Source organism: Lethenteron reissneri, unplaced genomic scaffold (assembly GCF_015708825.2).
Source record: "Lethenteron reissneri isolate LAM-NWPU_2019-01 unplaced genomic scaffold, ASM1570882v1 scaffold_1214, whole genome shotgun sequence".
NCBI classification, from domain to species: domain Eukaryota; kingdom Metazoa; phylum Chordata; class Hyperoartia; order Petromyzontiformes; family Petromyzontidae; genus Lethenteron; species Lethenteron reissneri.
Genome location: NW_026890909.1, coordinates 32,859 through 54,333, shown reverse-complemented (window position 1 = coordinate 54,333; position 21,475 = coordinate 32,859). Strand labels below are relative to the sequence as shown.

Sequence of the window (21,475 nt, the reverse complement as noted above, 5' to 3'; positions counted from 1 at the left end):
CGCTCGGCACGGGAGGCGACCACAGCTCTGAGTGTGGTGAGGCCGGGTGGGTGTTGAGGCCGACGTGGGTGGTGAGGCCGTCGTGGGTGGTGAGGCCGGCGTGGGTGGTGAGGCCGGAGTAGGTGGTGAGGCCGGAGTGGGTGGTGAGGCCGGCGTGGGTGGTGAGGCCGGCGTGGGTGGTGAGGCCGGGTGGGTGTTGAGGCCGGCGTGGGTGGTGAGGCCGGAGTGGGTGGTGAGGCCGGCGTGGGTGGTGAGGCCGGCGTGGGTGGTGAGGCCGGGTGGGTGTTGAGGCCGGCGTGGGTGGTGAGGCCGAAGTGGGTGGTGAGGCCGGCGTGGGTGGTGAGGCCGACGTGGGTGGTGAGGCCGGAGTGGGTGGTGAGGCCGAGTGGGTGGTGAGGCCGGAGTGGGTGGTGAGGCCGGAGTGGGTGGTGAGGCCGGAGTGGGTGGTGAGGCCGGAGTGGGTGGTGAGGCCGGAGTGGGTGGTGAGGCCGGGTGGGTGGTGAGGCCGGAGTGGGTGGTGAGGCCGGAGTGGGTGGTGAGGCCGGGTGGGTGGTGAGGCCGTAGTGGGTGGTGAGGCCGGAGTGGGTGGTGAGGCCGGAGTGGGTGGTGAGGCCGGAGTGGGTGGTGAGGCCGAAGTGGGTGGTGAGACCGGAGTGGGTGGTGAGGCCGGAGTGGGTGGTGAGGCCGGAGTGGGTGGTGAGGCCGGAGTGGGTGGTGAGGCCGGAGTGGGTGGTGAGGCCGGAGTGGGTGGTGAGGCCGGAGTGGGTGGTGAGGTCGGAGTGGGTGGTGAGGCCGAAGTGGGTGGTGAGGCCGGCGTGGGTGGTGAGGTCGGAGTGGGTGGTGAGGCCGGAGTGGGTGGTGAGACCGGAGTGGGTGGTGAGACCGGAGTGTGTGGTGAGGCCGGAGTGGGTGGTGAGGCCGGAGTGGGTGGTGAGGTCGGAGTGGGTGGTGAGGCCGGAGTGGGTGGTGAGGTCGGAGTGGGTGGTGAGACCGGAGTGGGTGGTGAGGTCGGAGTGGGTGGTGAGGCCGAAGTGGGTGGTGAGGTCGGAGTGGGTGGTGAGACCGCCGTGGGTGGTGAGGCCGGAGTGGGTGGTGAGGCCGTGTGGGTGGTGAGACCGGAGTGGGTGGTGAGACCGGAGTGGGTGGTGAGACCGGAGTGGGTGGTGAGGCCGGCGTGGGTGGTGAGGTCGGAGTGGGTGGTGAGGCCGCGTGAGAAGTGTGGGTGCTAAGCCGCGCAATTTCAGGGGCCGGCCCCTTCGCGCTGGCGGATGGGCCGCGTGGGTCGAGACGCGCAGACATCGCTCGCCAGGCATGGTGACGCACGCCTGCAATCCTCGCTGCTGGTACAGGGGTTGGTGGATCACGCATAGATCAGTGCGTGTGTGTGTGGCGGCACATTGCGTGTGTGTGTGTGGCGGCACAGTGCGGAGCGCACCCATTCTACGCATTTAACCCACAACAACAAGGTCTGACCCGTGGCCTCCTGCCAGCTATCGTATTTAATGTGATTGCTTCAAAAGCGCACGTAGCCTGGCACGCACATTGTAGTGACGTCGCTGTCACTGAGTGGCGACTGTTGGAAGTGGTCGTGCTGAGGTTCGTGCTACGAATCCGGCGACTTGAATTCGATTCCCGGCCCGGGCGAACCTCAGTGACGGATGTCCCAACCGCTCCTAGACCTCCTGCCTGGGTCGACTCGGCCTCAAGCGAGCGGCTGACGTGGCCTGCAGGCATCAGCACGGGGGGGGGCACCTCTCGGTTCGAGTCCGCTCGGGCTGGGCCACCTCTCGCGGCAATGAAACGCGACGCGAAAACCGCCACCACCGCAACAACGACGATGATCGCGGTCGACGCTTCGCACGTTTGAGCCGTGCTGTTGATGTGGAGCACACGCGCACGCGCACGCGCGCACACAACAACAACAACAACCAGAAGTTAGAAGGAGAAGAAGTCGAAGCAGAAAGAAAAAAAAATTGGCGTGAAAAATGTGACCGGGGCCGTGACAGCTGCGCGCTCTTGGGCAGGGCCGGGCGGGTGCGCCCCCCCCCGGGTGCGCCCCCCCCCCCCCCGCAGGTGCGCCACTCGCAGGCACGCAGGTGCTGCCCGCGACAATCACCGCCACGCGGTAATCACCATCACGCAACGCCGCCACTGCCGCCACGGAGTGACCGCTCAGGCCCAACTCCCCCACCCCCCCGGCCCGCCCGCCCCTGTCCACCACTGGACCTCGCCCGCCTCCTCCTCCTTGATATCCCGCTGGGGCGAACCCTCACATTCCATTTCAAGTGCACATCCCAATAAACGATCGCTCTGCATTGTTCTCAGACTTCGAGGTGTCAATGTGCGTCTGTGTTTTTGGGATTGTATATGATGCGTTCCATTACGCCTGAGCCAGCGGTGGAAATTCCGCATTCCTATGGATGGGGGCGAGTCTATCCATAGAACAGCCGCTGTTGTTCATCTTTCATTGAGCCCAAATGGTTGTGGGAAAGGGGGTTGAGGGGATGTGCGGTGGGGAGTGAACACCAAACCAGAATTTGAATCTTGCGACCGCTCGCTCGACCGCTGGGCCCACATGGCCGGCCGATGCAGGCGAAGTCCGTGGCGGGGAAGGCCGCGGCGTGGAGGAGGAGGAGGGGGGGGGGACGCCGTGGCTCGCGCGCGCCTCTTTGGACGCCAGGCGTTGCGGCTCTGGGGGTCACGGAGTAATTTGACGAAGCAGATGGGCAGTGGAGACGCAGCAGATTGCGCCACGCTATTAATATGGCACGGAGCGAGTGCGGCGCTCGTCTCAAAGTGACCTTGAAACGAGGAGCTCCGTCCGATTACAACGATGCGCGGCGAGCCGGGCTCGCGCGCTCCGTATTCTCTCGGCGTGCCGGGGAGCTCATGAGGAATGTGTTGCTCGTTCACGTCGGGCATGGTGAGTGAGTGAGCGACTGAGCGGGGGAGCGAGTGAGTGAGCGAAACGAGTGAGTGAGCGAGTGAGCGGGGGAGCGAGGGAGTGAGCGAGTGAGCGGGTGAGCGAGTGAGCGAGTGAGTGAGCGAGCGGGCGAGTGAGTGAGCGAGCGGGCGAGTGAGTGAGCGAGCGAGCGGGTGAGCGAGTGAGCGAGCGGGCGAGCGAGTGAGCGAGCGAGCGGAGGAGCGAGCGAGCGGGAGAGCGAGTGAGCGGAGGAGCGAGTAAGTGAGCGGACGAGTGAGTGAGCCAGGGAATGGCTTCGCGTCGTACACCAACCGCCCGTCAACTCTTCATCACGGTGGCAACGATCGTCTTAGATTCAGTTATTACGTTTTAAACGGTTAAATAAATTGTAGGTTTCATGTTGAACTTCTATCGCACCGTACGCCACTGCTATGGGAAGGAGATCCGCTCGAGGGAGCTGTCGAGAGCCCTGCTGGAGAGGGCACTTTAGACGACTCCTCGACTCTGGCCAGGACGTCTTAGAAGAGGTGGAAGTACCCACCATTGACCCCACCATACGCGACCTGCCGATATAGTAACTGTAGTGCAACTCACGTCCACTAAACTCTACGGCACTGCGGGGCAGAGAGGAGGTTTAAGAAACTTGCTGCGCCGGGGGAAGGGTTCGAACCGTCGCCCATCCAGGTCGCAAGTCCGGTGCGCTGCTCACCGCGACATCATTGCGGCAGCAGCACCCCTACCGGGTTCTGTGAACATAACGAGACGTAGATGCTCATGCGGCTACAAATACTGCTCATTCCTCTGGCGGACAGGCCCTGGGGACACGTCGTGTTGCCGATCGCGCCGTGGGAGAGACGGACACTCTGCCCCCCTCCCTCGAGTGGCGATGAGGCGGCCAGCAGACGGCGACGGAGCCAAATCCAATGTCGTGCCGGATTTAGCTGCGCCCAGGACTTCATTGCCTGCCTTTCACGAGCCCGCATTGACCAGAGTGGTGAGCAATGGTCAAATAACCCGCACGTACAGCGTGGGGGGGCCTTCGTCCAGCAGTGGATTGGCAAGGAGCCGTACAAGTACCTGGACAGTACATTCGAGGAGGGTGCTTCTCTTGCAATGATTGCTCTGATTGGCACGGTCGGCTACGTACGGTGCGAAAGAAGTTCAACAAACACACCGCTGCACGATTGGCATTTGTTTCCAATGATATCGAAAGTCGAATCCCGCCGGTTCAATGTTTAACTTGTCACCAGTGATGTTTGTCGCCACTCTTTATGAACGAGGCCTCGCGGTAAAATCGTTTAGGGTGGGCGGCCCCGCGGCTCGGAGGTGAAGGTGAAGTCCCTGCCCCGGTCGCACCCCCCGCCCCCGCCCCCCGCCCCTCTCCCCTCCGTGCTCTCTCCGTCTCCCCTCCTCTCACTTGAAAAAACGCAGCATCGTTGGCCCTTGCCGTGGCCTTGTTAATAGCCTGTCCCACGCACTCACACAGAACAATAACATTCGCCACTAAGAGCGGTGATGCCAGGCCATGTGCACCTTGAGGCCTCGTGAAGTGTCGAACGCCCGCTGGCAGGAGGTCACGGGGCAGACCCAGGTGCCACGGGTCGACTGACTGAGATGACCGAGATGACTGGCTGATGCACCACCTGTGCCCCTTACTGTGCCAACTTGCTGCGCTTTAGCCACCCGGCGCTCCGCTCTTTGTTGTGAGCGTCGCTCCTCCGCCCTCCGTTGTTGCTGGAGGGCGACTGCCTCCAACTGCCTAGTAGCGTCCTTCACGAGCCTCCTCCACAGAGGCCGATCTTGACACCGCTGGTACCAGTCAGCGGCAAGTCCACTCAGCTCCACGTCGTCTTGTACCACATCACTCCATCTCTTCTCTAGCCCGTGCCGCGCCCGTTTAGCCCCCTCGATCCGGCCGAACAAAAGCTGTTTAGGCATGCGGTGGCTGGGCATGCGGGCTACATGACCCAGCCAACGCAGCCTTGCCTGCCGGAGGAGCTCACCGATGGGACTTTGCCCAGATCTTTCCAGGATTTGTGAGCTCCTCACACAATCCAGCTTGGTTAAACCCAGGATGTATCATAGGCAGGCCAGCCTAAATGTTTCCAACCGGCGAAGATGCTCCATTAGGGGGGTACACGTTTCGCAAGCGTAGAGAAGGGAGGGAATGACTGTGGCCGAGAAGACCTGAAGCTTCGTGCGGAGCGACAGACCAGGTAGCTTCTACACAGCGTTACGCAACCGGTGAAAATATATTGCCGCTCGACTGATTCGGAGTGAGACCTCTGCTGTTAAACTGGAGCCGTTCATAAGCACACTGCCCAGGTATAGAAAACTCTCCACTCTCTCCACTACTGCCCCATCAGCGATTGGGAGTTATGGGGGTGGAGTGTCCGATGGTACACAATACCCAGGCAGGTGCTTAGTTTTGGTGGGGCTGATGGTAAGGCCCCACCTCTTAGTGGCACGCTCCAGTCTCAGCAGCGTCTCCAAGTTCTCCTTTGAATGAGCAGCTATTACCAAATAATCGGCATACATAACGTGTTAATTATGGAGCTTTCGTGACTGCAGGAATTATTCTTTGGTTCTTTCGGTTAAGTCACGTCTAAAGATAAAATAATAAATTAAAATAAAAGCATATTACGACGTTTCGTCCCTGCCCCCCTCTCTATATTTAAGGGACCGTCACAGAAACGACCCCTCTCTTTGTGCCGATATGTGTCCTCTCTCTGTGTGTCCTTGTGATGTCTGTCTGCTTGTATGTCTGTCTATAGTTTTTCTAGTTAGATTTTTGTTGCTATTTCTTTTTTTGCCTGATGATGATTGCTTGTGTTGCAATCGAAACGTCGTAATATGCTTTTATTTTAATTTATTATTTTATCTTTAGACGTGACTTAACCGAAAGAACCAAAGAATACATAACGTGGTTGACCAATAGGGAGCCTTCCCTTGATCGCACCCGGGCATCGATCAGCCTCCCATTATATCTTTACCAAATGGAAATTCCCCCGGTACAGTTATTTAAGGATTCACGAACTACGTGGTCAAAATAGATGTTAAATAATGTGGGAGCCAGAGGACATCCCTGTCGCACCCCAAGGGGTACAGGAAAAGGCTCTGACTCCCGGCCACGTAGTTTTACCCGGGCCTGCTCACCACCATGAAGGTCCGTAATGATCAGAGGGTCAGGGACTCAGGGACTCCGAAAGCACGAAGAACAACCCAGAGCCCAGGACTACTGATGGTATCATAGGCCTTGACCAGGTCAATAAAGCAGAGATGTAGGTCTTGTTGGAATTCCCTACACCTCTGCTGTAGCAAACGGACAAAAAATATGGCATCTGTGCAGGACCGCCCTTTCCTGAAACCGCATTGGGGCTCCGCATGCCTCTCCTCAGCGTGCCTAGCAAGACGATGTTGAATAATCCTTGCCAGGACCTTTCCCGGCACACTGAGGAGTGAGATGCGCCTGTAGTTGTTACAGCCTGTGCGGTCCCCCTTCTTAAAGAGGGGGACCACCAGGGCATCCTTCCAATCCTGCAGAACTCGTCCAGTGGTCCAGACTGTTGTTATGATGTCATATAGGGCAGTCTGTGCACAAACGCCACCCTCCCTCAGCATTTCGCTTGGGAGATCATCTCTGCCCGGTGTTTTTCCGGGTCTCAGACTCCGGATCGCCTTCAGTACTTCCTCAACAGATGGCACCTCAGCCAGCCACTCACAGGGGGTGACTTCTTCCAATATTTGAGGCAACGCAGCCTCAGCAGGGTTATCCCCAATTTGTGCCATGATGTTTTCCTGGCTGAGGGATTTCCTCTCCCCCAGGACCTCACAGAAATGCTCAGCAAATCTGCAAACCTGTTCCTGGGGGTCGGAGATTGGATCACCGTTTTTTCCACTAATGATGGTAATAGGTGTGGCTCTGCAGGTTACTTTTTTATGGAGTTAAATAGTGATTTGCGATCCAGGGCCACTGAGGCCCGCGGCAAAACAACCCCCCACCTCCTCGCGGTGCCGGACGGGCAACTCTGTCGTGGCCAGCGCTGTGGGGGGAGGGCCAATGCTGATTGGCATCTCCCCTCATGGCGTCTGTGACCACCACAGTGGCTAAACGGGGGCTCTGGACGGGTGCGAGGGGCTGGTAACCCCTCCACCTTCAATTCATTACCACTAAACTACGACGTAAATATGTAACTCACACACACGCACACACACACGCACACATACACGCACACACACACGCACACACACACGCACACACACACACTCACACGCACACACACTCACACGCACACACTCACACGCACACACTCACACACACATGCACACACACACACGCACACACACGCGCGCACACACACACTCACACGCACACACTCACACACACTCTCACACGCACACACGCACACTGAGCTCTACATTGAAACTTGGCCAAACATTCCAGGTTTTTAATTTGAGGCACTCCTGAGTAAGTCATTCAGTTTACTAATTATTCCATCATCGTCGACCATGATCAATCCACTGCTGGATGAGGCGTCCCCAAACCCCCCCCCCCACCATGGGAGTCGTGTGACTGCACTGCTCAATGTGGCCGCATCACTGATGCGAGACGCGCGCGCGCGCGTGATGGAGAGTTCCACTGAAGCCGCGCGCAGAGAGAGGTGCGGATGGCCGTCGAGACTCTCAATCGCGGCACACGGAAGGAGCGTCTCACGCTTTATTCCGTCAGACAATGATGTGCTCTGCATGAGAGCCCCCTGTGATGGAGTGCCCTATTAATCTGGAGCTATTATGGTGATGCGTGCTGCAGGCGCGTTGTGTGTAGATTGCTTCTCTGATAGAGGGTGCCTCGTGTAGGGGCATTCAATAAAGCGCGGTGTGAAGAGGCATTCCAAATTGCGAGGCAATAAACGTAAATCCGATTAGCTCCAAAGCTCTTTTTCACAGATGTCCAGTAGGGACGGTCTCCAACAACAACCCAATACAAAATAAACGAAAGGAGTTCAAAGTATTGGAAATGAAAGTAAACCACTAAAAACGAATTAACTAAAACTAAGCAATTTTTCTTTACCAGGTAAATCCCACCGAGCTCTCAGTTAGTTTCCAGAGGCGACCTTGCCACAAACCATAGCTCAACGAAGTGGCTGATCGCGTGGATGAAGACGTGGAACAGTCAAGGTCTGGCTACCGACCGAGTCCTCGAGATGGGAGGAGAGCTCAATGAGTGAAGTCCACGGGCACAGTAACCACGGTAGCAGTGGCGATAAGAAGCGCCATCAGGAGACGAAGGACTGCCGGTGAGCGGTGCATCATCAATCCCCCTGCCTACCGCTTTACTCTTGAACACTATCAGGCGCAGTGAGCTAGGAACTGAGTGCCGCACCGGAGAAATGCCAACAGCTTTCCAACTTCAGCCGACTTCGTTTCTTTGCAAATCTGCGCGTGATCCAGCGACCTCGTCTCGAACGTGCGGAGTCACAGGCGTTCCCCGCCACCACCACCACACCCTCGCGTCGTGTCGCAGCTGTGCCTCCCCACGCCCGAGCCATCGGTTTTGGTCGCACGCGACTGAAACCCTCACGTGTGGACGTCTCTGTAATCAGTTGCGACCAGTTGCCCACCCGGTTGCTCCCGGTTGAGGCAAGCTCGAGTTTCCAGCGACGATCTGCTCAGAGGCCACGTGCGGTGATGACCTGCATGGCGTTCGCCACTGGCGACCTGCGATTCCTCATTGCAGTCGCAAGCCTCGTCTGCGCAAAACTACTCGCTCGGATGCGGACAAAGAAGTCGCAGGCGATGATCGAGTGGCGACTGATTGCAACAGCGACTCGGTTGTGCAACCGATCTCTCTTTTGGAACTGGACGGGTCGCTCTTGTTATTGTTGCAAAACATTTGCGAAGGCACAGACGGTTACAACGACGACGTCAACGATGATGATGATGAGAGACCAGCGCAGGTCTCGTTTGGAAAATAGGGCGTCAAGGGAGCGTTACCACCCACACACAGCCATCTGCGAGCCCTTGACGACGTCATTTACACTGCGCGCACAAACCGTCCACTTGCACAGAGGCAGCCGCGTGCGCGCGGGCCGCATTAAGACGATAACAAGGCCGATGCATTTGGATAAGAAAAGCGCATCTGTGCGAGAGCGCGTGTGTTTTAGATCAAAGCGGGCCAAGACAAAGGGATGATTGATTCTCAATCAAAGCATGACACTGCATCCGCTAATTAGCACTCTCCAAATCGGCACATGAAACATTCGGACCAGTGGAGGCGATGCGTTGTTTTGCCGTGGCTGGTATTTCCCTTGTCGCGCGTTTAAAATGCAATTAAGTAGCGCTTATAGAGGTGCTATCTGTGGAGGTGTACCTGCCGTTTCATCGCGAGCACCGATGAGGACAAGGCGCTGGTCGAAGTTAGATTCAGGTTCTGTACAAATGGAGAGGCAGCTACAGCAGCCGCGGGATATTTAAACAAAAATGTATGAATCTCGGGGCAGTGTTGTTAACGAATGTGTTAGGCTTGTGCTATGTGTGCTTTGTGCACCCCTGCCAAAGCAGAATCACAAACGACGTTTCCTTTAGATCTGAGATGAGTCGGCTCGTTCAGTCCCTGTCACCGCTCAGAATCGTGCACCTCTTCCTCAGCAGTGATCGATCAACTGCTCGATTTAAAAAACCTCTTCAATGCGTCTGCGGGTCGTTGCCGTGGTGCTGTCCGCATGACCCCCGTCTGACGAGTCCGGCTCCACCACGCGCCGCGCCATTCTTCAGTTGGCGGTGGCGCGCGAGCACAAATAACAACGGTAGCCGACACGTGGAGCGAAACGTCGGACGTCGTGCCGAGACAGCAACAACGCACGGGTACGAGGCGTTACCCGCGGCTTTAGAGCCGTACCTAGGTGCGTATTAACGCCAGGAGCGAGTCGCCTCCTCGCCCTGCTGCTTGTCTGAGACAGACTCCTCTCCGCTTACGCTCCCATTCCGTCACTGCGTGTAATTTCAGCACCCCTTAAGCATCACCCGCTGTGAGAAATGGGAAAATTTGAGTGAATTGGAGCATCGTGGTAACGCGAGGCCGACTATTACGGCCCAGCAGGAACGCGCTGATGTTGTGGCGAGACACGGACGGGGACACATTAGGGAAATAAATAAAGAAACAAAGGCAGAGAAAATCGCTTAAACACGACGCTCGGTTTTGCACGGCTGGGGCGCCGGATAAAGCATCGGGCGCGTGACTCGGTGACGGAGCGGCGCCTTTGGGTCGCATCGGGGACGGGGCCCTCGCGTCCCGTGCGGGCCACGCGTGGGGGGGGGGGGGGGGTTGGGGCGCCGCTCGCGGCCTTGCCACGCTCCGTGGGCCCCGGGCCCGCCGTGTCCCGGCTTCACCTCCAGCCCAGGCTCGCCCGGGTCACTGCATCGCAGCAGTTGTGCAAGTTGCCCAGATGTCGGGGTGTTTTTTTATGAGTATTCTTTTTCACCCAGATTTATCCCGATTGGGATGCTGCTGCTGCTGCTGCTGCTGCTGCTGCTGCTGCTGCTGCTGCTGCTGCTGCTGCTGCTGCTGCTGCTGCTGCTGCTGCTGCTGCTGCTGCTGCTGCTGCTGCTGCTGCTGTTGCCGCCTTGGTGGAATGGACTTGCAGTGCTAGAGGCCACCGGTTCGACTTCCCGGCGTCGCAGTTGAGACGATGGTGTTGGTTTGTTGAACTCTGTCCACTAGGCAGGGTGAATAGGGTTCGCAGTCGGTCGACATGTCGCGTGTGGTGGGGTAAAGGGTGGCTACTCCCACCTCTTCGACACCGCCCAGTCAGGGTGGAAGAGTAGGCCAAATAGTCCACAGAGGGCCTCTCTGGACCTCACTCGAGCGGGGATCCTCTCGCCAGCAGGGACGTGAACAAGAAATGTTAGAACCGCACCTTCACCATTTGACCTTTAATGCACTTTGCATATCAACTGATAAATATATAACCAAACCGAGTTGCAATGGTCACAGGTATTTAATTTGACCAGGTAGCTTACATCTGGCTATGACTAAAGCAGGTCTGTGTCCTGGAGCTATAACGCAAGCCTACAGCGTCTGTTTATTCGGCGCTGAATACACGTTCCAGTTATTTATTTTTAATTAGAGTAAAATTATTGTTCTAAATTTCCAGACTTGTTATATCATGACTTCAGCTGCTGTGACTCAGTGGCTCTGGGCTGAATGCCAACCCATCTGCTGGAAATCGCGGTCCTGCACTAATCCTGAGTGACAATTCTGTTTACTGGGAACATAAACACAGAGACACATAATTACACAAACTCACAATCTCCTCGAGACAATGCGAAGTGGAGCAGTTCGGTTGATTAACGCTTCTCTCCGTGACTCACTCGAGTCTCTCTCGTGGTATCACTGACTCACTTCTTTGTCACTTTCTTATCGCTACTACCACGGTCATTGCTCCCACAAACATTAAGCTGTGATATGTCCAACAATGGCAAGGACTCAATCATATCGACGGTTTCCTGCCGTCCGTAGGTTTAACCACCACCTTGCAGGACCACACACGTCACCTTCTCTGCTCGCAGCGCGTATCTTGAGAACTCCCTCCCATTGTAAATGTTCTCAAAGTTCCGACCTGAGATTCCGCTCATGAAGAGCACCGCACCAACAATGTGCTGTGTGACCAAGCAATTGCAAGGACAGACAAAAAGAGGAACACGTGGATTGGAGAACATTGTCTAATTAGAGGCAGCATATTGGCTGGTTCGATAAGTAAGTGGGCTCCGACGGGACACGTTGCTGAAACGCATTGTAGCCAAAAAATAAGATTGGTGACAGAATAACAGCCAAAGGAGAGAACGCACCAAGAGGAAGAGAGACAGAGAGGCTAGCGTGCGTGTATGAAGAGAGAGAGATATTGACATCACAGGGCCCATCGAGTTTGGTGGCGGTGTGGGGAGGCCTTCATTCAGCAGCGAATAGACCATGACTGTAAGTCCAGTGTGCTGCTGACCGGCACACCGCTGTGGCAGCATCCCGTGTACTGTATTTGTATATTTTCTGGAACAATCTGTCCAGTGTGTGTTGTACGTTCAGTAGTAGGTGGGTTGCCGTGATGAGTGTGGAGCTTGCGCCAGTGAGGCAGACTTCAAGTGTTTGACAGAGGCATAGTTCTGCCGGGTAACCGGTCGAGGAATCATTAAAAGTACCGAGTAGAAAATGAATACTTAATATCCTGAGGACTTTTTTGCAGCCGTGGGTAATTGCATATGCTGGCTCTGAATTAGTCACATTTGAATACGTAACACGATTTTTGTTCCTGGGTAGTAAGTGTTATTTTATAATTTCTTATTCCTCAAAAGTATAGAAAATGGCTATTTTCCACACAAACTTTGCTTTTGTGACCAGGACTTTATGTGAAGGAATGACACAAATGCACACCACGTTTTTTCTCATTGAAAATATCGAAATTTCTAAATATCACTGTTCTGGTCACAAAAAACAAAGTTTGTGGGGAATAATAGCCATTGTCTGTACCTTTGAGGCATAAGCAATTAGAAAATAACACTTACTACCCAGGAACAAAAAAATATATATTTTTTTACACAGTGATATCATCAGCAATTACCGCGTGACCAAAATAACAACGGCAATGTCCCCGCCGGTGTCGTCTCAGGGCCGGGAAGCCCTCTGTGTGCCAAGTTGTGTAGAGCATTTACCGACAGGAGGAGGCTGAGACGTGTGAGAGAGAGAGAGGTGGGTGAGTAGATACTGCATCGGAATGCCGTTGTAACCCGGGTGTGAACCGGTCTGTTGTGAGTTAGGACACAGACCTCTCCGACTCTGCCTGTCCCCCCCCCCCCTCGTCCACAGCCCACCTACATCCAGTCGGTGAAGCTGACCATCGCCTCGCATCCCCTTAATTACTTATTTTAATTATCATCATCAATACCACGTCCACATTTATCAAATCTCTTTTCGGCAACGCCCCGCACACATTCGACATTCACACGAGGCGCGCGACAGAATTGCCCCTCTGTATATTTTAATTATCGCCGGAATGCATTAAGAGTAAATTGGGTGCTCGTTTTTACAAGCACCCAGAGCCCGTGTGTGCCAACACTTTACACCGGCGGAATATTAAACAGCCTCTCTCCGCCACATAATTGCTTCTGCATGCAAATTCTAAATGGGTGCTCACGCGTCCCCTCGTATTCTATGCTAATGCGGTACAGTGGATCGCCCGCGTGGTTTGTAACGCACCCCGCATGCGTAATGCGCCGTGCGCGCGCCGCTTCAGACGGCGCTGCCCAGATATCGGCAATAGAGCGCGCAAATTCAGCCAACTTCATATTCCACTTAGGTTGGGTGGCGTTTTATTTGTGTTACCTATTAAACGAACGTGCGGTCGAACAATTAATCCTGAACACAAATACTACTACTCGATTTGAAATAAAAAACAGAAGCGCGCCTTGCCAGATGCATTTGACACATTTGTGATTTTCCCTGCCTGTCCATTTCAATAAAAGTCAATCGCAAACATGTGGCGGTTGGAGCGGAGCGATGGTGCAGTGTTTTTATGGTGCGACGGTCGCGGGGTTGACCATACTTCACCGCGCTGTGATAAGTTGTGGGTTGACGAAACGAGCTATTAGTGCCCGGCTGAGTGCCTGCCTGGCACTGGTGTCCCTACTCGGTACGACTGCTGCTCTTGTCGAGAACGCCCCACGCCGCCTCTCGCCCAGCCAGGCAGGGCTCCGCTCGCGAGCTGCGAGCCAGGCAGTCGCAGGAGTGCCGTGCTCATGCTGGGGTGGAGCGGTGGCCCAGTGGTTAGCACACTGGGCTACGACGAACCTGGCGACCTGGGCTCGATTGACATTCACGGCTAGCATCAGTAACCAGTGATGAGTACCTCCAGTACGCCTCCCTCTCTATCCTATTAATGATCGATTACCAACTCATACCGACGCGCGTGGTGAGGTATTCGCAAGCAGCCGACATTCCGGCGGAGGCAATGAGACAACGGGCTTGCGCATCGTTCCCAAGCAGTCAGTGTGCGGTGGTTACGGGTGTACTTTGCATGGGGTGGTACTGGTGTATGTTTACGCGCGGTAGTAGAGGTGTACATTTACGCGCGGTGACACGGGTGTACTTTTACGCGCGGTGACACGGGTGTACATTTACGCGCGGTGACACGGGTGTACATTTACGGGCGCCGTGCGGCGGAATAATCCGCCGCATTCCGACAGCAGCGCCGCGTCGCGTGAAGCGCCGCGTGCTGCGTGCCGGGATTAACGTGGAGCGAAGCTGCTGCTGCTGCTGCTGCTGGAGGCTGGGTGGAGCTCCCCTCCAGCCCTGAGGGTGGCGAGCGCAGCCGTGAGCGGCCGTGCACTTTCGCTTGCCAGCTCGGTGGAGACAGCGAGTCAGCGGCGCGGTCGCACAATGCCTCGCGCTCTTGCCAGATGCAGCCGCTCAAGCAGGGCGCTTGCGCGTAGCCAGGACTGGCTCAGGGGTATTGGGCTGCTATAAATGTCCACGTGATGAGCCACTTCGTTGAGCTATTATTTGTGGCCAGGTCGCTTCTGAAAAAAGAGCTATATAGCTCAGTGGGCATTACCTGGTAAAATAAAAACATGTTTTTTTAATGTTTTTTTTTTATATAATCGCGCACCGAGAGAAATCTCCCACGTACGAAGGGACAACTTACACAGATTCTGCATATATCAACAACTTACTTGCTGTGCTGACCCCGTGTGTGAACATAACATTTCAAGCCCATTCCACGGACGCCAAGAGTGGCCTGGATTGTGTGAAATTACTTTCTTGCAAGTATTCCCATGATTGGTTGCTATCTTTGCACCTGGGGCATTCAAGATAATTCATGCACTCCCTTTCATCCGGCTCGCAAAATGAACGCGGAGCAGCGCTAATGGAGACCGCTGGAGTGGACTGAATAAACACGACACGGGCAAGAGGAAACCTCACTCTCCTCTCGTGCGTCTGAGCAGTCCTCGTCTCCACTGGTGGCTGCAAGTCAGGGGAGAGACAGGGCACGGGAGGCCGTGTGTTGTAAGTCCCGATGGTCGCATCCAGAAGGCGTCCGTCCGGTTCGTACCCAGTGATGGAGCGATGAGATCAGTTCATGTGCAGGTGCTGGGTGGATTGTTGCATCGCACCATCAGGACAAAATACACATTTCCTATTGAGAAGAGGTGGCATTGACAAGCGCTGTGAAGCGTCTCAGAGAGTTACACGCTGTGTGCATTATCGCGCAACTGACAAAAAAAGGACTTTCTATTTTGACGTCGCCGGAAAGACTTATGTATTTCCCAGGACGGCCATGTCAAAAAGAGGACGTCCTGGGAAAACCAGGACAGGTGGCGACCCTTGGAGTGGTGAACGTGGAGGGGATAGCGGCTGGCATAAAGCCGCACCGTCCTTGGCACGAGCGTGCCGCGGCATCTGCGCGAGTCGGCACTCTGCTGCTGAAGTTGGCGGACTTCCCACGCCTCCTGCCGTGCCAAGGGGCAGGCGCTGGCCTCCCGGCACCGATACCTCCGCAGGCATTTCCAGGTGGTTACGCGAGACCCAAAACATTCACCACGTCCGCAGTTATTTTGTTACAAGCAGCACCGAGGTCGTCTGCGAAGGAGATGGAGCGATAAAATCATCTCGTGTTGTGCTCGGTGGATCGCAGAATCGTGAGAGTCAGCTTGGCGAGGCCTTCATCCGGCAGTGGGATGATTATGGCTGATGAGTGACTGGCATAGTCTTGTAGCTATCACGTAAAGTAACAAATCGCATGATAAAATAATATAATTATTTGTTTTATTATATTATTTAAATAATAATATTAACGATTATAAATCAGGTTACAGTGATGCATTGGTATCACAATAATGACATGGTGATCATAAACATTGTGTCAGTACCATCATGATGAAGATAATGGCTTCAGATTTCACTTGATATTTCCCATAACACTGCTAGGCCAGCTTGGTGTCGGGATTATCGGCATAAGGAACTACCACTAGAGTACAAGATACGTCTTTCCAAAATAATTCTAGTCCTGTCCCCTAAAGACATCTGGTCACGCTAAACGCTCTTCACTCACGGTTACTTAAATCTTGACTTAAGGCTTTCGTGTCTGCAGGAATTAATTTTTTGGGGTCTTTCGGTAAAGTCACGTAGATAGGTTCAAGGAAAATAACAAAAAAATATCACAAAAAACTATCGTCGTTTTTAGGAAAATAACAAAAAATAAGACAAAAAACGACCGTGTTTTTTGTGTTATTTTTTGTTATTTTCCTTGAACCTATCTACGTGACTTTACAGAAAGACCCAATAATCACGGTTACTTCCCACACCACCACTGCATTCGCCACCGCAGTATCAGAAGAACAGAAACTGGCGAGATGGATGTGGCGTGCCAGAATAATTCCCGGAACAGCCTTCAGCGCTCCATGAAATCACGCCCTGATTATAGCGATTCCAGCGCGGCTGTGATGGTAGGTAGACACTTGATCGTCCACGAGACTGCGTTTCTGTGCAGTCAATTTCGTTTTTTGAACGGTGACGAGTCTTTTTTTTGTTGTTGTTGTAAAAATGAATTCAGCAAAAAAAACATTCCATGAAACTTTGTATTGTTAGGACTCACGTCTCTTCTCATTTGCGTCCGTACTGGCAAGTTCATATTTCACCTAATTTGCTACTGTACAAATTGACAAATGTAGGATTAAATAGATCTTGATAGAAATTTCTTCATCAGCCCGTGTAAAATTTGAGGTGGAAGGCGTATAAAACAAGCAGCTCAGAGATAAAATAAATACATTTCCAATCCTTCCATGAACAATTCCCTCAACACGGAGATTAGACGTGATTATTACTCACGAACACACTGGGGAGGGGGACAGACCTGGTGCTGGTGGTCCAACATCAACCAACCAGTTACTTTCCCCTACCTCCAAAATATTAAAATCTCACTCCCACGCTGCCAACCGTGATGAGGAGCGGTGTTACCATCGCCTTGGAACGCTCACAAAGGATTACAACAACAACAATCAAAATGTGTAGCCGTGTGATTGAACGTGCGGCCGTGTCAACTGGCCGACCGCCTCTGCGAGTCTGCGACAAGCCGAGGGGCCTCCAGCTGCCCCGCTGTTGCCCAGGGGTGGCTGGCGTCCTTAACAGCGGCACTCGACCCGTGGTGTCGTGGCCACGGATCAGCGCGGGTCGCCTTGCTTTGCCCTCGACACCTTTAAACACGAGAGGAGCAGAGCACGCTTTATTCCTCGCAGATCTGGGGAGTTCTCTGCAGCCGTGCTGAGCTCGAGACAGGCTTTGTAGGAGGCAGGAATCAGAGCCAGGTTACCGTGACAAGTGGCTCCGATTCGGTGTGGTTCCATTACCGTATGTGTTTGCAGCATCGATGTGATATGATGTGATTCGTGTTACTGCCATAGTGGTGCACGTCGTGCCGACTTGCTGAGATGTGGTCGCATGTATAGAGGCAATACACCACAACTGCATTGCTTCTTAGTGAACATCACACACGGGTGGAGACCGCACGACCTGCAAAACATGTTTTAATCCGTGCAACCCTGGCCTAAATGTCACTCATCTTTGCAGGCACACTTTAACAAGTTGTCTGTCCTGTCCCGGTCAACGGACACTACTCGTGAGTGGAGAGGCATTGCCCGACTTTGAGACAACACAGACCGCTCGAGAAAAACTCGTTGGGAACATCTCCCTGCCTGTCTCGCCATTGAAGGAACACGACTGGGGGACTGGCCCGGGCGGCCGACCCCATCAGCGCGTCTGGCCCGACAGACCGCGGTGTGCCCCCCCTCCCCGTCTCCACTCCGCGGCCGACTCCGAGCAGTGTCGCTCCGAGCCCCCCCGCACGCCGCCGCCTCCGCCGCCGTCGTCAGCAGCCGCAGCTCGGACTCGCAGTCGCCACGGCAACGTCGGGCAATTAGCCGCACCGCGAGCGGTCGACGGATCGCAGGTGTAGGGCACGTGGGGGGTAGAGAGGGCACGCCGCTGATGGGCTGTGATTCACAAATCAGCGCCGTTAATGTCAGCGAAAGCGTCTGTTTATTCAGTCGGAATTGGGAATATAAATTTGGGCCGGGCGGGGTTTACATTATCAATTCATCATCATCGCCAGAAACATAATCTTCGTCATCATCATCATCGTCATTGCCATGGTCAATCCACTGCTGGATGAAGGCCTCCCCATGCCCGCCTCTCACGAACATTTCCTGCGGTGACCACGACCCGTCTCGCCCTCGCACATTGCTCCATCTCCACGGGTGCTGTTATCTCCCCACCGTGGCTGTCGTTCTGTCACAAATCTTATCCACAAGCCATCCTCCCTCCGAGCGATCCAGTCAAGGCGCTCTGTGCAAGGCAACACAACAATGTTGCACCCTTCACTAACGAGCACTGGCCAGCGTGGTGAGGCATGGTCAAGTCCCCCGCCACGACCGTCGCTCCTAATTTGTCGTACAACAAGCCTTCACTGGGCCTGTGCGTCTGTACGGAGAGCACGGTCCAGACACAATCTCCGGATTAAATCTCTAATCCTTTCACGCACAATTCCCACAACGCAGGGATTAGGATGAAATTATGGATAGGCGGAATGACACCAGGGAGGCACACCCCTGTGCAGCGCCGCTAAAGTCGAGTTAATAAAAAAAAGTTGCCACCACAATGTTAGAATGTACTGTAGCTTCAGGGGGAATTGGCAACACATCAGACACAGATGTGAACCAAGCACTGTGTACGGATGATTAAACCGGGGTATAAAAAGTTATATACATTGCCTTATTTATCCATATATATAACATTTTAAAGGATGACAGACATACATATTTGCTAGCCTATACAAAAACATACTATCGGCTAAGATATATTTACAGAAATGTGGTCATTAACAAAAGAAAAACGGAATAAAAACTGAAAAGTGTGGGTGAGAGAGCAGGTGCAGGTTAATCGCACCATTCTAACTGTTGAGAGATGTGAGTGGGATGGGTAGGACACGTGGGGGTGATGTTCGATGGCCAAGAATAATAACGGAGTGACACCCAGGCAATGGAACACGTGCGAGATTACGTTCACCGGGGAGATGGAGCGTTGGAATTGGTCCACACCGGCTTAGGGCTGTAACAGGGAGACGTGCAGCACCACAATGTTCATTTGAGCGGAACATCACTTTGACCCAACAGGCCATGAAAAATTACATACAGTACAGTAATTAATGTATTATCATTGTGTCCTAATTACAAAGATATTTACTTATAAAAAATTGGTATTTTCAATCTCAACAACACTGCCGCTTTTTGCCATCAAAGAGAACAATCGTCACGCAGAATCGTTGAGAAATTAATGTATAAGCATTAACATTTGGAAGATGAGGCATTAACATTATTTCATTTCCATCATTCTGCAGGAAGCTTGTGGGGATGGGCGACCGCCTGGAATATCAATGAAGGCTCGAGCGAAAGATCGGAGACTGTGGAGCTGCTCACGGCTGCGGAAGAGGCCACGTCGGGCCTCACCTCAGCTGCCCTCCTCTTCGGCTGCGATGCTCGGCAGTATAATTCCTTTTTAAAAAGACAAAGGTGTGGCCCTGCAATGTCTTCCTCACGCCACTGCTGGCGGAAGGGCCTCTAGAAGAGAGATCTATAGACAACCCCATGACAGCGCGGTTGGATATTTGGTTTACATTTCCACACTGGCATTGGAAGAGGTAGAAGTACCCACACTTTACCCCACCACATGCAACTTGCCATTAGACTAACTTCTACTGCTAAATGGACAAAGGCGGTGGCTGGGGGAGGCGGGATTTTGGACTCTTGCCCCATTGTTTCAACTGCCGTGCCAGGAGATCGACTCTGGCTGGCCACCTCTGATTTGCAATTCAAATGCGTCAACCACTCCAGCGCGGCAGCGTCCCTTTAACTCCTTTAACAGAAGAAATGGCATGCGCAATTCACGTCGCAATCACATAACCCCAAAAGTAAACAAGACACATAATTCACGTAATCCTATTTGATTTAAGTTGCCACATTATTGTTGGTAGATTGGGCAAACCAAAGTAAACATGACAGTACGTCTTCCAAAGACAGCGTACGTGGTTGTTGCGAATTAAAGGGCATGGGACTGCGGTATTTACAAAGCATGGAATGGTTGACTCGCCACGAAATTCTGTCACCACAATTCAGCCTCGCAATTCAATTAAACAATGTATCATTTGTATATCTTGCTTTTACACTCTCATTCCTATTCTCAGTGCTTTGTTTGCAGTTGTTTCGCTCTTTAACTGTTGCCATAAATGTAATATTACCATTGTATGTGTATACGATTAGCGCGTTTGGCTACATATGGTGCCAAATAAATTCAACGTACATACATTTACATAATTCCAAATGCATGTATCATGGGCAAGAATGATTGATTGATGAAACGTTACACCCTTAGTATCGACCAATGATACATTTACTATTTCAAATGTCGACACAAATTCGCTGAATAAATAATAATTAATATTTTCATCTATGTAGAGCAAAAGAGAACAGCAGGGTCGTGAGCAGTAATGCCTTTGCCAGCTCCACGCGGATCTCCGTGCACACGTGGACGTTTCTCGCTTCACTTCTTGCTGGATCCCGTCTTTGGTCCAAAATTGACAGGTGACATTTCATCGACATTCCACCCTACGCCCACAGTGTTGACCGCTGCTATTGATGTGCGCGGGCCGTGGCATGCACAGTGACACTGCACGCGTTCTCACTGAGCCGGCACAGTCAGATGCTTGTTATCCCCGCAATCCCTAATGCAATATGATACGATAAGATCTGGATTTATATAGCATCTCAATACAACTGCATCCCAAGACGCCGTACAAAAACCGCGTGACGTGTGCGCCATGCGGATGCGATGCACAGGACCCTGTGGTCTGTAGCGCAACACGACCAGAGACAAGAATTACTCTTTGGCTAAAACGAATCTTTAGTCAAACGTTAACATTAACAAGGTAAACTGAAATGATCCCAATGAGAGATGCATTTAGCCATGGCTTACATTTTTTGCTCGATATTTTCTGGAATGCTGCTAGGGCCAGCTTGGAGTCTGAATGATTGGCATAAGGCACTACCACTACCGCATATCCATAATAACACCCTGGCCACCTTGCAAACGGGATGTTTCATCTCAAGGGATTTTTCCAGCCAAATTATATTATTTATGAATACAAATTTAACAAGAAAATCTATTATATTATTGTACCCTATATACCGATGAACAGGTCTATAAAAAATCATGAGGACAAAATAAGGTCAGATGGATGTGGCGTGCCAAAATTATTCTTGAAAAAGCGTTCTGGACTGTTGCAGCTGAAATGAAGCCCTGCAATTAGAGCAAAAAGAGGAGATAGTCCAGCTCGGATGTCCCCTGCTCAGGCTCCAGTTTAGTTTCAGTAGTTTAGTTTCGGTAAATAGTTTCTGTTTGCATCATTTGCCACCGTCCTCCACTGCACTCTGACCTCTCGAGGAAGGGATTCACATCCG

At 53.2% G+C, this 21,475-nt stretch overlaps 1 protein-coding gene across 1 annotated transcript; it reads left to right on the top strand.

Moving 5' to 3' along the window:
- Window positions 1–2,073: 2,073 nt before the first annotated feature.
- On the top strand, window positions 2,074–20,296 carry LOC133361741 (uncharacterized; the record flags this gene model as incomplete). Its single annotated transcript, XM_061580739.1, has 6 exons — window positions 2,074–2,125; window positions 2,775–2,923; window positions 3,736–3,917; window positions 15,240–15,479; window positions 17,677–17,913; window positions 19,360–20,296. Coding segments are annotated over 6 exons (1,084 nt in total), but the record flags the coding sequence as incomplete, so codon positions are not given.
- Window positions 20,297–21,475: the final 1,179 nt, after the last annotated feature.